Source organism: Bactrocera latifrons, unplaced genomic scaffold (genome assembly GCF_001853355.1).
Source record: "Bactrocera latifrons isolate USDA-ARS-PBARC rearing strain unplaced genomic scaffold, ASM185335v1 scaffold_97, whole genome shotgun sequence".
NCBI classification, from domain to species: Eukaryota; Metazoa; Arthropoda; class Insecta; order Diptera; family Tephritidae; genus Bactrocera; species Bactrocera latifrons.
In genome coordinates this window covers 889,505-904,615 of record NW_017537678.1, presented here as the reverse complement: position 1 = coordinate 904,615, position 15,111 = coordinate 889,505, and the positions used below count along the sequence as shown (strand labels likewise).

The following is a 15,111-nucleotide window of genomic DNA, read 5'->3' as shown; positions in this document are numbered from 1 at the left end:
TCTTTCTTATAGTGAAATGTGCAGCTACAAGATCAAAAGCTACCTCTACAGATTGTATAGTTTTCTAATTTCAAAGAAGCTTTCATTTAGAATTTGTATATAATAGGAGCTTAGAAATCTTTCTATTGGGGAACTTCTCCAGTTCTTTTATGCTTGATCTTCTCCAACTTCTTCTAGTGAAAATGAAATTCGGCAAAACATTGCAGAGTAACACCAACTTTTATTGGACCTTGTTATTATAGAGAAATGTGACAACGTTGCAAAATGAGTACTAAAAGTTACCTCTTGTAGTTGTGTAATTTTAAAGCTTTTCATTTTAAATAAATTACAAATTAGTAAACTCTTTTTGGGAAGCCAAATTTTATCCCTTGCTCTATATTATACAGATCTTCGTGTCAACTATTTAATAAAGTTATTTTTAAAACCAAACTGAGCTACTAACCGATATTATGACTGAAATTGGTTTGAAATTGTCTGCTATCAGGCGAAGGTTTGTAGTAGTTTGTCTGCTTCACTAAAATTCACTTCATACTAATTCTATTGCAAAAATTAGATCAAAAATCTTTGAAAGCCCACAGCTTCCATAATGAAAGCTACACGCTTTTAATGCCCGAAGATCGCATCACAGCTTTAACCTTCCATGCGAGGATAATATGTACTTTATGTAAATATAAACTTAATCCATACTAACGCTAATGCCCTAATCTTAAATCATGAAAACTGCACGGACCAACTGAGAGTCTTCTAATATCCGATTATTAATTACCCCCCTTAATGACCCCTTGCACATGCACTTTTTCATTTGTGTTATGTTTTATTGGCGCTTTCAGAAAACCTCAAGCAAATGTGAGTCCTATAAGGCAACCACAACTTCAACATCAACTGCCTCACAGTCAGCAGCAGCTGCAGCAACAACAGCAGCAGCGCTCAAATACTGTGTCGAAAATACCGACCTTAATTGCGAACCACAGCAATGCCATTATCAACCACAGCAACAGCAACAACAACAACCATCATCATCATCACCTGTCTCTTATACACATCTAGATGTGTATAAGAGACAGCTCAAATACTGTGTCGAAAATACCGACCTTAATTGCGAACCACAGCAATGCCATTATCAACCACAGCAACAGCAACAACAACAACCATCATCATCATCACAGCCCCAACAACAGCCACAGCCACAGCCACAGCAACAGCAGCAGTCACAGTCACAGCAGCAATCACACGAACAACAACAGCAGCGAGTTAAATTTACACGATATCAGCACCACCAACAACACCAGCACCACACAATACCATCCTCAGCCACATATACCCATCTACCATCAACAAATGGCCATTAATCCCGCTGTGCTCGCCGCACAAAGTGGCATGCAACATGGTGGACACGGCAAAATGAATTTGTGTGGCTACGATTCTTTTCTACATGCCACCATTTGCGGCGGCGGCACCAGTCACTCACCACCGCTGACCACAAGTGGCAACGTCGGCGCCTTAACTGCCACCACATTCGTGCCACAAATTGTCGGCCACGATCAACACACTAATCAACAACAACTAATCGCAACAGTACAACCCATAATGAACGCAGTTCCTAGCAGCCAGAGCACGCCCGCAAAGGTCTTCCTCAACTCCACCACGCACCAGATCAAAACCAGCAAAATACTGCGCAGCGGCTCATACTCACAACAACATACACCGCTGCACAGCCTCACCGCTCATAATTCACCACAGTACAGCGGCTATCAACGGCTGTCATCTTCCAATGCGCACCACAGCCACGGACATGGACATGGTGGCCACAATCAGCAACCACACCAACAATGCGCCAATAAGCTGGCGGCTCTGAGTCTCAGCGACGCACCGCTGGCCCACAACTCACCCGTAGAGCACATCGAGAAATGGCTGAAGAACAACAGCGTCAAACATCAGCGCAAGGACAACGCCACGAAGTATGCCGATAACGCGCTGTACGCCAAGCTGAGCGAGAAGCTACAAGAGAGCGCGCTGAGCACACACAACCAACGGCGCAAGCACAAGTCCGCACACAAGCTGCGCACGCCGACCGCTCGCAATACGCCCACAGCGCAGTCGAAGAGCGCAGGCGCGTCTAATGGCATGCAGACGAGCAGCTCAAACACGAGCATAGGCACCTACGCAGCGCTCATACCGATACACGGCGACCCAGCGGAATGCGAAAACCTCATCGCGCCGACCACTACCGACGACGAAGCGGTGAACGAGGCACCCACAGCGCTGTTTTACGCGTCGTGCAAAGCTGCCGTAACCTCAACGCCGATGTCAAATGCAACGGCTAACGCTGCGGTGGAGCCAGTCGACCAAGACAGTAATGTAGCAACCGCCAAATTGGTGGACATAACCGATGAGACTGAATTGGTGGCTGTTGAAGCTGTGGAGAGCGCGGTGGATGATCTGGATGTGACATTGCGCGTAAGCGATGCGGCTGAGGTCGAGGAGTTGGATGCAGAGGAAGGTGAGGAGGATGAAGAGGAGGCAGAGACCGAAGAGAGCGGCAGTGCGAGCGCGGCCAATACGAGCGGCGGCGCATCGTCGCTGATACACCGTTATGTGCACGAGCACATACACCATCACTATCATCACTTTGAGGAAAAAGACGAATAAAAGAGAAATATATTATTAATAACAAATTTATTTAAGAAAAATTAATGAGAAACATAAGTGAGATTAGGCTCATTGACTGAGCCACCGGTAGATTAAAAATGTGTAGTATACAAACAAAATATATATATATATATATATAAATGCATATAGCAATAAGAAAAAAAATCAGCGTTTAAGTGTTGCTTAGCTGTAGTATATATGAATGTTATTAAGTATTCTTTAGCGAATTTCTCACAACTAGCGTTGCTGTTGATTGCAAAGCTTAAAGGCCTAAAAGTATGCTATAAATGTAATGCTTATGCTGTGGGCACGTAAAGTTGGCTGCCGAGAGTCTGTTTGTTTTAAGCGCAGCAAATTGAGGGTGCATTACAGCAATTCAAAGTAATAGTTTACGTAAAAAGTGCATAGAAATCATTTCCAGGTACAAAAAAATCGACACTCTTCTGCAAGCAAATATGTAAGTGTAAGCAACTTGCAAAAAATTTGAAAACTATTTTTTACTAAAAATTTTAATTATCCTTTTAAGTTACGATTATCATTATCCACAAAAATGTATTTGAAATGAAGTGAAAGTTTTGTCAACATATCCGCGCAAGCATATCAGAAATGCTCAAACTCTTAACATTGAAATTACAAGCATACATTTAGGGTCGAAACGAAAGAAGAACGCTTAGCGAACTATTAAGTTCAAGCAACAACAACTTGCTGAAATTGCAAAAAAGTTTACTCACAACGCTTCAAAAACTTTGTCATACAGTATCGTGCAAAATTTTAACATCAAAATATTTTAGTTTTCACTGTTAATGCACTGGTAAATGCATATAGTAGCTTTTGAGCTTTAGAAAGCTGTAAAAAAATATGTACCCTGCAGTATTAGGCAAAATTTTAGCTGCCTTATGTCTTTTAATTTTAAATTTCACTGTAAATTTTTTAAACTCATGTTGAATGTTCGCATGCATTGAAAAATGTTTGAAAATACATTAACGAATTAAAAATTAATTGAAATTAAAATTTAGTATCTATAATTTATGATTTTAACACATTTCTCACGATTTTTATAGTATACATTTTACCTCTTTTGCAAATTTTTCTTATTAATGATATTTGATCCAAAAATGATTTTGTTTTTTTAAATAATTTATGCTTAAAACCGTAATTAACATTTCAAAAACTGTATTGCATACTTTTGAGTGTTAATGATACTAAATGATGACGATGAGCTGATACTAAATTTGCACACAGTAGTAAGAATAAATTGCGTTTATTTTATAGCAAAAACCAACCATTTACCCCTATTTAATGATGATAATAATATAAAGACAACATTGCGAGCTTTTGCGTGCTTTTAAAAGTTCTCTTTTAGGCTTTCATAAAAAATTTCAATTCTTTCGAATTTTCGAGTTTTGGTTAAGCGCTTTTCAAATAAATATAAAAACTAAATTAAAAAAAAATAATAATTTTCGACGAAAGGTATGTTATTTTAAGGCAGTTCGCTTACAAAAACAAAAATAACAAATGAAAACTTTGTAACTATGGTAGCTGTAATTATAAATTAAATAGAAATGTTATTTATTGCTAAAATGAACTAAACTTGGGATATTTAAGGAATTTACGTGCAGCACTGAGGACTATATTACAAAGGCTAAGAATTAAAAACTAAGCAAATACAAATAAAATAGTTTATTAATCGAACTAAAGCACAATTGCGCACAAAATAAATGCATAATGAATTGATAGCGACAAATACATACAAATATGAACAAACACTCACACAAGCAAACACTAAACAACTAAAAAAATATACATATGTACACATGTAACAAATACAAATGTAAAAAACACTAATGTAACTGTATAATTTATTAATAAAATATTTAAAACTTATATTATATAATTATTATATACACATTGAATTCAACTATCCGATTGAATGTGCGAAGTTACTGTAAAAGCTGATGTTGCTGACAAATAAGTTTATAGAACTAAAATACAAATATGTAAAACAAAAACAAAAGCATGCATATACAAATTCTTATACATACATACAAACAAATATAATATAAATGTTTCGCTTGCATAAAAAACATACAAAACGAAAACTAGTTGAAATTGTTTCATAGTACTTGATTAGCAAATAAAAAACCGAGATTTAGTAAACACTAGAACAGTTACATACATATAGTATATAGTATATATGTATGTATGTAAGCTAACGCAGTTGAAAAATTATAATATATTTACATACTTATAATTATTTTGCTAAATCCATGTTATTCGTTTAAAAAAAAATTTGATTATTTTAAGCTTAGTGCTTGCAAAGAATTTCAACTGACTCTTACAGTACAGCGGGTATACACATATATGCATATGTATAGTTACAACTTTAGCGCTAAGTTTCATCGCCACCTTCGAATTACGCCAACCAATCACCGCTGTATTTATTATTTTTTATTAATAGCCAATTTTTCTCTAAATATACTTCAATATTATATATAAATATTATTATATATAAATTATATATTTTTACGCATATACATACAATCGCTGATACATATGTTCAACTCTGTTAATATATACATCTACTATATATATGCCTTTATATTATTTTTTCTTAAAACACATAGAAAAAGACTGATTTCCATTTATGAATTTATTGAAAAAATTAGAATTTTTTTAAAATATGTATCGATGGAAATACATACAATAAATTATTGAATGAATTGTGAGAAAAGAAAATACAAAATTGTTTCATTTATTTATTTCAACTTAAATTGTTACATGTTAATAGAGAGTTTTCAAATAGTGTCGCCCAAGGTTCGAACTGAAATAATTAAGGTTTTTTGTAACTGCTTTGGTTGGTTGGTTTTGGAAAAATACAAATTGTTTTACAAAAAATTAACGGAAATTGTAAATAAAACGCAAAATATTTAGTTATTCATGAATATTTCTTTTGTCGCCTTTAAAGTAATCCCCACAAAATATAATTGCCAACGTTTTTCCAGACTTCGAAACACTACTTTTTGGGATAGCCTTTAGCCCATTCAATGAATTTTTGTTTATTTAACGACTCAATATGGCCAAATATAACTCCTTATTGAACGTCTGTCCCTCCGGAACAAACTCATGATGCATCAAATCACGAATAAGGAAAAAAAGCAATGAGCACCACCTTGGTTTTTGAGCGGCTTTGGCATGGTTGACTTGTTTGTTTTCCAACATTCACAATGATTTAGCTAGGAATATAAAATTTTAGACACATTTTTTGTTCGGTAATTTTATCCATTGTTAAAATCATAACGCACTAATGAGGGGTACCGACTTAATCAGCTGCTGTAAACAAACTGGTTGAGAGAGCGGGCTCATCTTTGGCATGGTCATAGCGCAGTCCTACCAACTTAGCAAAATAGATTTTTTTAAAGAATCATTTATCGTTTTAATGTTGATTTTATTTTGATGTCTTTAAAAGTATAGAAAATTATTAAAATTCAACGCAGGGTCCGTGTGATTTATTAAATTAACGAGCATTTATTTTTTTAACTTGGGGGAAGGTTGAAGATACAATAAAGCTATGATTAATCGCTCCAGAGTCGAACTCTCACCAAAAATCGTATTTTCACATCGATTTTCTTCAAGTTGCCTAGTCTAGTTATACCGTGAACAGGGTATATTAACGTGATTTTCTCTTCAAGAAGCGGCTCGGCTATAACATATAGCTGCCATACAAACTAAACACATAGTTACTAAATGAAATGCAACTGTGAAGGGCATATTATATATATTTTTTTTTGTTATTACGGTTTTCAACTCTCTATCAGTGAGGTAGACTAGAGTATTAAAGATGTCTACTACAAAGCAATTATAGTTGAATATTACGGCGTTTATTTAGCATAAATATGAATGGAAATTGGATAAATATAACTATTTGATATATATTTTCAAACTATTTCAATCAATTATTTATTATGTACAAATCCACAGGAAGGTGGAAAATTTGTTGAGTCCGTAGAGAAAAATTCAGAACCAGGACGTAACAAACTACAATTTGAAAGCATTAAAATAGGTAAAATTAGAGGACTATGGGAAGAGTTTCAAACATAAAGAGTCGATACCACTTATTTAGTAAAACATAAAATTATTCCTCATTTAATCGAGAATAAACTATGTGTCTGCAATAAATATTAGTTAAAATCTCTATAATTGTCAATAAGAATTTGACTTACTTGGATTTGAGTGATCGCAAGGTATTTTCTTATGTGCAGCACATCAGTTTGACCCTAAGCATGCAGGGACCGACTGGATTCGGTAAAGGTAGCTAACGAGCGGGCGGCTGTTTAGTTGTCTCCGAGCACCTGGATAGTCAGGACAAACATTTTCGCGCGTCGTGTTTCTTTGAGTGGTGCAAGCCGAAAATGCAGCGTTCGTTAGAGCAGAGGTACGCGATTAAATTCTATGTGATACTCGGTAAATCTGCGATGTTGTTTTAGCAAGAAGTGGTGTGTTTCGTTGGCACCAGACCTTTTTGGAGGGCCGGAAGAAATCGCTGAAGAAGACCATGAAAAACGATGCTTATTGTCATTTTTGACATCAAAGGCATCGCCCAATCATGAATTTATTCCTCCTGGGCAAACCGTCAACGTGAAGCTTTACGTGGAAGTCGTCAATAGACTCATCGAAGGATCAATCGTGTCTTGTCGCAGCCAATTGGAAGTTGTACCACGATCAGTGAATTTCTCATCAAATCGAGGTTTTAAGAGCTAGAAAAGCGTTGCTAATAGCGTTGCTCTAGTAGTGTGGTTGGGACATGCTCAACAGGCAACCATTTACTTGAAAGTGTTTTGTGCTCCCATACAGTCAACTGCTGTTTACTTTCTTGCTCATACGTCTAAGTCCACGACTCATCATCTGTCACGTCGTCATAGAATGTTTCGAAGCATCGCTATCGCGTTTTTCAACTTTTCTCTCCACCATTCTACACGAGTCTGTTTTGAACGATGGCCAAATGGTGTGGGATCCAATTTTACCCATAGTGGTCGCAATCTCACGATAGGTTACATATTGATCTTCCAATATCAGTTTGCGCACAACATCAATATTTTCCGGTACAAGTACTGATTTTGGACGAACTTTACAAAATTCGCCTTGAAGGGAATTCCCCATTGATAAACACTGATGCTTTATTTCATCGCCAAAATTAAAATTAAGTTCAGTTCCATTTTTTGGTAGATATAAATGTTTTAAGTTACTGCACTATACTTTACAAATAGCTCTCGTATGTCCAAACGTTCTGAGTATGGACAACATTGATCGGCCGGCCAAAACAAGCAGGCACTCTTGGAGCAAGTTTTGAGTATACCATACTACATATTGTTCATAATTTTAAAATTCTTAATTTATTATCTAAAGCCTATGACGCCCTCTTTAAATTAATTCCTTTGAGTCGCAATACACTTCCGACAACAGTATTTCCAAATCTCGAAACAGTTGCTGAAGTCAATTTCCGGAATAGCCTTTGATGCGCATAACAATACACGTTTCATGCCTTTAATTGACTCAAAATGGTTTCCTTGCAGCGGTCGTTCGAGTTTGCTGAATAATCAAAAGTCACACAGAGCTAAATCACGCGAATATGGTGGGTGCGGCACGATATTGGTGGAAAATTTAGCGAAAGGCTCACGAAGAATCAAGGCAGTATGCAACAGTACATTATCGTGGTGCAAAAACTAAGAGTTTCCGGCCCTCAATTCCGGTCTCTTTTTACGAAGAGCTTCGCGCTAATGGCGCATATTACTCAAATAGTATTCCTTGGTGACAGTTTGGCTGGTCCGAAGGAATTAGGAGTGCATCATATGCCGATAATCGAAGAAAACTGTCAGATAACCTTGATTTATTGACGTGGTTTTTCGGCTGACCTATATTCGACCGAGTGATCGTCTGTTTTCGGATCGTAAAGACTCATCGGCAGTAATACGTTTTATGGCATCCTGGTAGACCGGAAGCATTGTAACATAGACGTTAAGTCGACTCTATTTTTCGAAAAAATATACTGATTTGGGACCCAATCCCGTTTTCACTTTTCTTACGCCCAATCTTTCAAACTGGTTTTCTGACTGTTAATCGTCGGCTCTCAAGCACCAATTCACCAGTTCATATTGCCGACGTTCCTGGATTTGATTCGTAAAAATCGCCGAATGTACTTTGTGTACTTCAAAAAGACACGCAAGCGTATGCTAAACACTAATTATTATTCTGATTTGATTAGTACAATTGTAAATAATTGTGTGGTTAGTTATAGTGGAAACTTTAGAAAATGTTTTGCAGACTATTAAAAAAAACACTAAAACGATTTAAAGAAAACAAGTGGTGGTCCTAATTACACTTGAACTGAAAAAGGTAGGAGACCAGTAAAACGTGCCACTGAGACCATTGAGTCTCCGCGCGCATACACTCTCAAAAAATAAAATGTTTGAATGTCATCAACAATTTCAAACTTAACGATAAAGTTGTGAGTTGCCAGATTGAAACATTAATATTGATAAATCCCGAATATAAAGGGCAACGAACGTATAGCTGCCACTCAAACTGATCGATCAAAATCAAGACAAATTTTTTAAATACCATTTTATGCATTTGTGAAAGGTATTATAGCATCGGTGCTGCCGAAGTCAACGAACTTTCTTGTTCAAGATATCAAAACTTTTCAGACAACCCGTCTATTTTATGTTTACAGCTTCACAAGAATACGAATGAGGTAATGCCGCATATGTTGTCATTTACCAATCGACACCCCCCCACTTGTTGGCCAAAATATTAATACGTATGATGCTTCTAACCATCTGATCCAAGAAGCTAATGAAAGATCTGAGAAAATCTATAAATAAAAGACGAAAAAGAACACCGAGTACAAACAATAGCGCTGTTCTAACAACAAGAGGCTTGTCGTACGAATGTGATTTACTCAAATACAAACCTACACACAAATATATATTCGACGTTAACGAAAAGTTGTCACGTACAACACGTCTCCCTATACGTTATGCCGTCAGCGCCTTGGCACGCTAAACAATTCTCGCGCTCAGCATCAAATGTGCGCGCACTTCGCGTGTCGCCCTCAAATGACAGCGCTCAAATCGTCCGATGCGCTTTGCAGTGAGATTGCATGTGGTACACCTCGGTCATTTTCATTCGAATGGGCGGAAATTTCGGCAGCTAAGTCTGCAGACTTGTATGTGCAGACGAGATTTATTGAATTCGGTCGGATCTGCGCTGCCGTTGATTCTCAAATTTATTTGTTCGACCAGTCGTGGCATGACTGGCGATTACGCAAACCGAAAATTGTAAAAAAATCCCACTCGATCGTCGCGTGTGTTCTGCAATATTATTTAATTAATAATATAAATATATATATAAAACGTTTTGTTTATAAAATCGGCAGTCGGCAATCTAACGGAAACTAAAAAAAAAAGTGAAAATATGACAAATCCTGGAAACTGCGCATTTTGTGGAGTGGCGGCGTCACAGAAGTGCGGTGGCTGCCGAAATGTGGTCTATTGCGGCAAAGAGCATCAGATAATACATTGGAAGAAGGGGCACAAGGCGGAGTGCAAGTGTTATGAGGTGAACAAAAGAGATTCGTGCTATAAAGAAATTATATACACAGAAATATTATATCTCACTAAAATAGAAGCCTTTCAAAACGAAAAATCTTACAAGTTTGGTTAACATAGCAACCACAGTATATGTACTGGTCTCTCAATCTTGCAGTAATGTATTTTAAAAAACTACTATATACAATATTTTAGAGAGCAATCTAATGCGGAAATCATGGTATGGAAGTATGATAGTATTTTTATGTTCATTAGAGGCTTACCCGAGCTTCATATCAAAAAGCAGATTGCTTTTGGAAGTCCTTTGCTCTAGTCGCCTGATTAATGGCGGACTTCCAATTGAAAGTTGCCTTCGCTTACTTCGTACGATTCGAGACTCAGATCAAAGGTAGGTTCCGCCGAGTGTTATAAGATTACACTAACCACTACGGTAGCCGTCATATTGTACTTTTACTTAACTTCGCAGGAGCTCGGTGAGCGCTGCTAACTACCAGCACTTGTGAGACAACGACATCCCGCTGACCCGTAGTCATACGCAAGAGATACATTAAACAGTATCGAACTTTTGGCGGTTTTAATCCGAGATTATCCTTTAGAAAAATATGTAGTGGAGCTAAACATTTTGACTAGAGAAAGGCGAGATGGCAATATCTCAATATTTTCTTCCCAATTAGTCAGTTTTTGCTAGATTTAGCTGCTGTTGGATGTCACACCTTCGGAGAACCGGTTGACTGGTTGGATATTTGTCGCCTCAACAGATTTGTGATAGGCTCCAAACGCTTTGGGTTTGCGACCTATCCAGTGAAAATTATAAAAATGGGAGCTCAGTAATATACGTGGCGGGAACCATTCCTGGAACCTCGGTTACACTAGCACCAAACTGAAATTTGGCGATTTTTCAACGCTCTAGAATAGTGCAACGCAGTACACCATGCTTCCCGTATGCAACAAGAAATTGGCAATAAATTTTGTCCGTAGCAAATATTTAAAGTTTTTTTTCAAATTGTTTTAATTTAGATTTTTGGCACGCAGTCAATTTTCGCTGTTGCAAAGGAGGTGATTAACCTAGGGCCAGACATTTTGCAGGTGGTCATTGATGCCGCATGTTGATGCAACATAAAAAGATAATGAGCAAATGCAAATAGATAAAAATAGCGAGGCAACGGAACATAGAGGAAAAGAAAAAGCTCTGCTGTAAATATTTACCTAAACTTTGTTTACGAACGAAGAAACTGAGGCAACAGGTGGCCGCGAAAAGAATCGCGCGCATTCAGAGGAAAACGAAAATGCACATGTACATACATACTTACATATTGCTGTTATACCATATTATAATACAAAAATGATTTTTCAAATATTTGTGTAAAGAAAGATAGCAGAAGAAAGCTTTTAACTTTCAGTTTTCGTTTTCCTGTAATTTTTTTCTTTTTGATCAACTGTGGCAGATTACCTCTGGAGCTTTCTCTTCCCTAAATTTTCCTCTGGACTACTTTAAGAGTCACCTCATCAGAAATTTTCATCGAAGTAGAGCCCCATAGATTAAAAATACTGTGAAGTGTTTCATTCTTAGGTTAAGATATAGTATTGGAATAATATCATACATTGTGACAAAAAAGCACCCGGAAATTGTAATTAAATTCCATAGGGAAGTGATATTTGAAAAAAATGCATTTTGCTAAGTTGGTAGTACTGTCTTCATTTACTATGCCAAATATGTACGCGATCAGTCAACCCGTGTGTTTACAGCAGCTGCTTAAGTAGGTACACCTAGTAGTCCGATGCGATTTTTACAATAGATAAATATATAGAACAAAGAATTTGTCTCAAAATTTGTATTTTTAACCAAATTTCGTCTGCGGTATTGTTGCGAATATTTGAATAAGCTAACGGTGATTCAGTTTAATCGAAACCAAAAGATTACGAGTTTTACAAGGCCTTCAAAGACGGTCGAGAGATAGTTGAAAATATGCCTCGTTCTGGACGACCTTCGACCTCTTCAAGTGATGAAACTTGAAACTATCAAAATGTGAAGGGTATGATGCTTAAATCGACAGACAAGTGTTATGAAACGCGTTCTTACTCTACTCGTCCCAATAAAGCTGAACTTTTTTTCAAAAAGAGTACGATAAACATGTTTCTTTGGACATGCTTGATCGTGCGAATTCCGATATTCGTGGTTTGGTGCATCATGAATTTGTTCAGGAGGGACAGACGGTCAGTAAGGAATTCCCTTTGGGGCCGTATTGAGGTGTTTGCCTGAGAATATTCGTCGAAAACGTACGGAATTATGGAAGAAAAATTCATGGATTTACACGATGATAATGGACCATCGCATCTTTACACGATTGTGATCGAATTTAAAGCCGAAAACGGAATTAATACCATCGAGCAGTCACCGTATTCACCAGACTTGGCTCCGTAGGATTTTTTCTTTTTCTAAACAGCAATTGCCATTCCGTGGAGCCATCCCGAAAAGTGCTTATAAAAAGTGTTTCAAGAACTGGAAAAATCCTTTTGTTTTGCTTTTTACAATTTCTGGATACTTTATTCACTCTCTTTTGTGATAACTAAATAACAAAGATCCGAAGGAAAGTTAAAAATCACTTTTAGACTTCTTACCTAAATGGTGATCTATGATATCAGAGAGATAATTGTCTGTTTATCTGACAAATATCAGCGACAACTACACCCATTTTACAATAATGGTGGCCTAAAGGGCCGAAGCGAAATCTAGAAAAGGGTTTTTATATTTCAATAATCTAACAAAAAGTTGAAATTCTCGTCCAATTAGAATAAATTTTGAAGACAAGTATGCTTTTTTGTATCGATTTGTTAATCGACTTTTTATTTGTCCGTTAAAACGCGCTTCACGCGAAATTTAAAATAAAAGATAATAATGCTGAAATGTATTTTATTTTTCAGATCGCCACTAACGACATCCTGGGTCGTCATTTACGGGCCACACGTGACATTAAAAAAGGTGAGATTTTCTTGCGTGAGAAGCCCTTCATCTATGGACCCAAGGTGGCTAGTACGCCCACATGTTTGGGCTGTCACCGCTCGTTGCCTAACCCAGTACCGCCACAAAAGAATTTCTACAAATGCAGCCGCTGCTCATGGCCCTTGTGTGGACCGCAGTGTGAAAATTCCTCCCATCACATTGACGAATGCGAGCTGATGTCGGCGCGTAAATTCAAGGCCAAAATCGACTTTGATCCCACTAAAGAAGGGACGGGTAAAAAGGAGTCTGCCTACTGTGTCATTCTACCGCTGCGATGTATTCTGCTGCGTAATAAAAATCCCGAAGCCTTTGCGCGTTTCGCCCAGCTGGAAGATAATCTCAACGAGCGCTTGAATACGCCGCTCTATAGGATACTCAGCGCGAATTTGTTAACGTTTATCAAGACGATCATGGGTTTCAGCGAGTGGAGTGATGACGAGGTGTTACGTGTCGCCGCGCGCTTGGACACTAACACCTTTGAGGTGCGTCAAGCAGCAGCCGGGCAGAAACTGCGCGCGATCTATACCAACGCGGCGATGATCTCGCACGATTGTGTTTCGAATGCGCGCCACACCTTCGACGATCAAATGCAGATTCTTTTCATAGCGAAGCAGAAAATCGCGAAAGGCGAAATTATTGCCACCTCCTATACGCAACCGCTAAAGTCAACGCTAATGCGTCGGCAACATCTCTCGCAGGCGAAGTGCTTCGAGTGTACCTGTGCACGCTGCAAAGACCCCGAGGAGTTGGGCACGTTTGCAGGCGCCATTTTATGCAGTCGATGCAAAGTCGGCAAGGTTAGTTGTTGCTTTAAAATGTCAATCCAGCGACCCACATACAAATGTTCATTGCAGATAATATCCACCGATCCGCTGGACAATGGCGCTTTGTGGAAGTGTCAACTTTGCCCTCACGAAATACCCGCCAAACAGATTAATTGGGGCAACGGTGCCATGCTGAAGGAGATCGAATCGTTAAACAAGACGTCACCGCGTGCCTTTGAAGAGTTCCTACACCGTTATCGTGACACGTTGCATGAGAAAAATACGCATGTGTTGCAAGTCAAATACGCACTCACTCAACTGTACGGAAATGCGCCCGGATTCCAAATGCACGGTTGGTCCAAATAACTGTTGTATTTGTTAAATAAGCTCACCTCACCTCACCTCAAAACCTTTATTCTTAGAAATGAACGATGCGGCTGTAAAGCGAAAAGTTGAACTATGCCAGGAGCTCCTGGAAGTGGCGGATATACTCGATGGTGGTTGGAGCATATTCCGCGGTAACCTCTTGCTCGATCTGCAGGAAGCGTTGGTGGTGCAAGCAAAACGCGAATTTGAAAGAGGTTTGCTGACCAAAGCAAATGTTCAAGAAAAACTCACCGAAGCAATGGAGCTACTGAAAGAGGCCGTGGAAATTATGAAATTGGAACCCGATATGCAGGAGACGCTAACGGAACGCACGCAACAGTTGGCTAAAGAGCTAGAACTTGATTAAATGAATATTTTTTAGTTCGATTATGGAAATTTATTAATTTTTAGTAAAGAGTTTTAGTAAAAAAAAACCCAACTGGTGGTAAAGCTAGAAATTTTTGTTTGCGGTAGGAATGGAATGGACAAATAAAATAATTTAAGCAGGAAATTCTTAGCTCGCAGAGTCATAACTGATATCTTTGATTTATCAACAGAACGATCGTAAGCGTAATTTCGAGGATGTAGCGAGGTTTATTAATTAAAGATATGATAAAGGAAGAGAAATCAGTTGATCTGGTGAAAAACGCAAAGGATAATAACGAGATTGAAGGGAGTAGATAAAGTGAATATATGACGAGTTATTTTCCCCATGATATTCGCTACG

The 15,111-nt window shown here is 37.9% G+C and overlaps 2 protein-coding genes across 2 annotated transcripts in view; both read left to right on the top strand.

The window, feature by feature from the left end:
- Nucleotides 1-3,619, top strand: part of LOC108977909 (protein naked cuticle) — a 149,374-nt gene extending 145,755 nt beyond the window's left edge. The window contains exons 5-6 of the mRNA XM_018947884.1: nucleotides 831-931; nucleotides 1,070-3,619. Of these exons, the coding sequence (XP_018803429.1) occupies nucleotides 831-931; nucleotides 1,070-2,649 (1,681 nt within the window). The 3' untranslated portion in view covers nucleotides 2,650-3,619. The remainder of the gene's footprint in view (nucleotides 1-830; nucleotides 932-1,069) is intronic.
- Nucleotides 3,620-9,814: 6,195 nt separating this feature from the next.
- On the top strand, nucleotides 9,815-14,822 carry LOC108977896 (protein msta). The gene is made up of 4 exons (XM_018947863.1): nucleotides 9,815-10,263; nucleotides 13,176-14,051; nucleotides 14,109-14,370; nucleotides 14,441-14,822. The coding sequence occupies exons 1-4, from the start codon at nucleotides 10,120-10,122 to the stop codon at nucleotides 14,749-14,751; spliced, it is 1,593 nt and encodes a 530-aa protein (XP_018803408.1). The 5' UTR covers nucleotides 9,815-10,119; the 3' UTR covers nucleotides 14,752-14,822.
- Nucleotides 14,823-15,111: the final 289 nt, after the last annotated feature.

What these genes read in the sequence shown, in the direction of transcription:
- LOC108977896 (XM_018947863.1), top strand. Translation starts at nt 10,120, where the DNA reads ATGACAAATCCTGGAAACTGCGCATTTTGTGGAGTGGCGGCGTCACAG. An exon ending in CGGAGTGCAAGTGTTATGAG is followed by an intron (nt 10,264 to 13,175) that starts GTGAACAAAAGA and finishes TTTATTTTTCAG; the next exon opens with ATCGCCACTAACGACATCCT. An exon ending in GCCCGGATTCCAAATGCACG is followed by an intron (nt 14,371 to 14,440) that starts GTTGGTCCAAAT and finishes CTTTATTCTTAG; the next exon opens with AAATGAACGATGCGGCTGTA.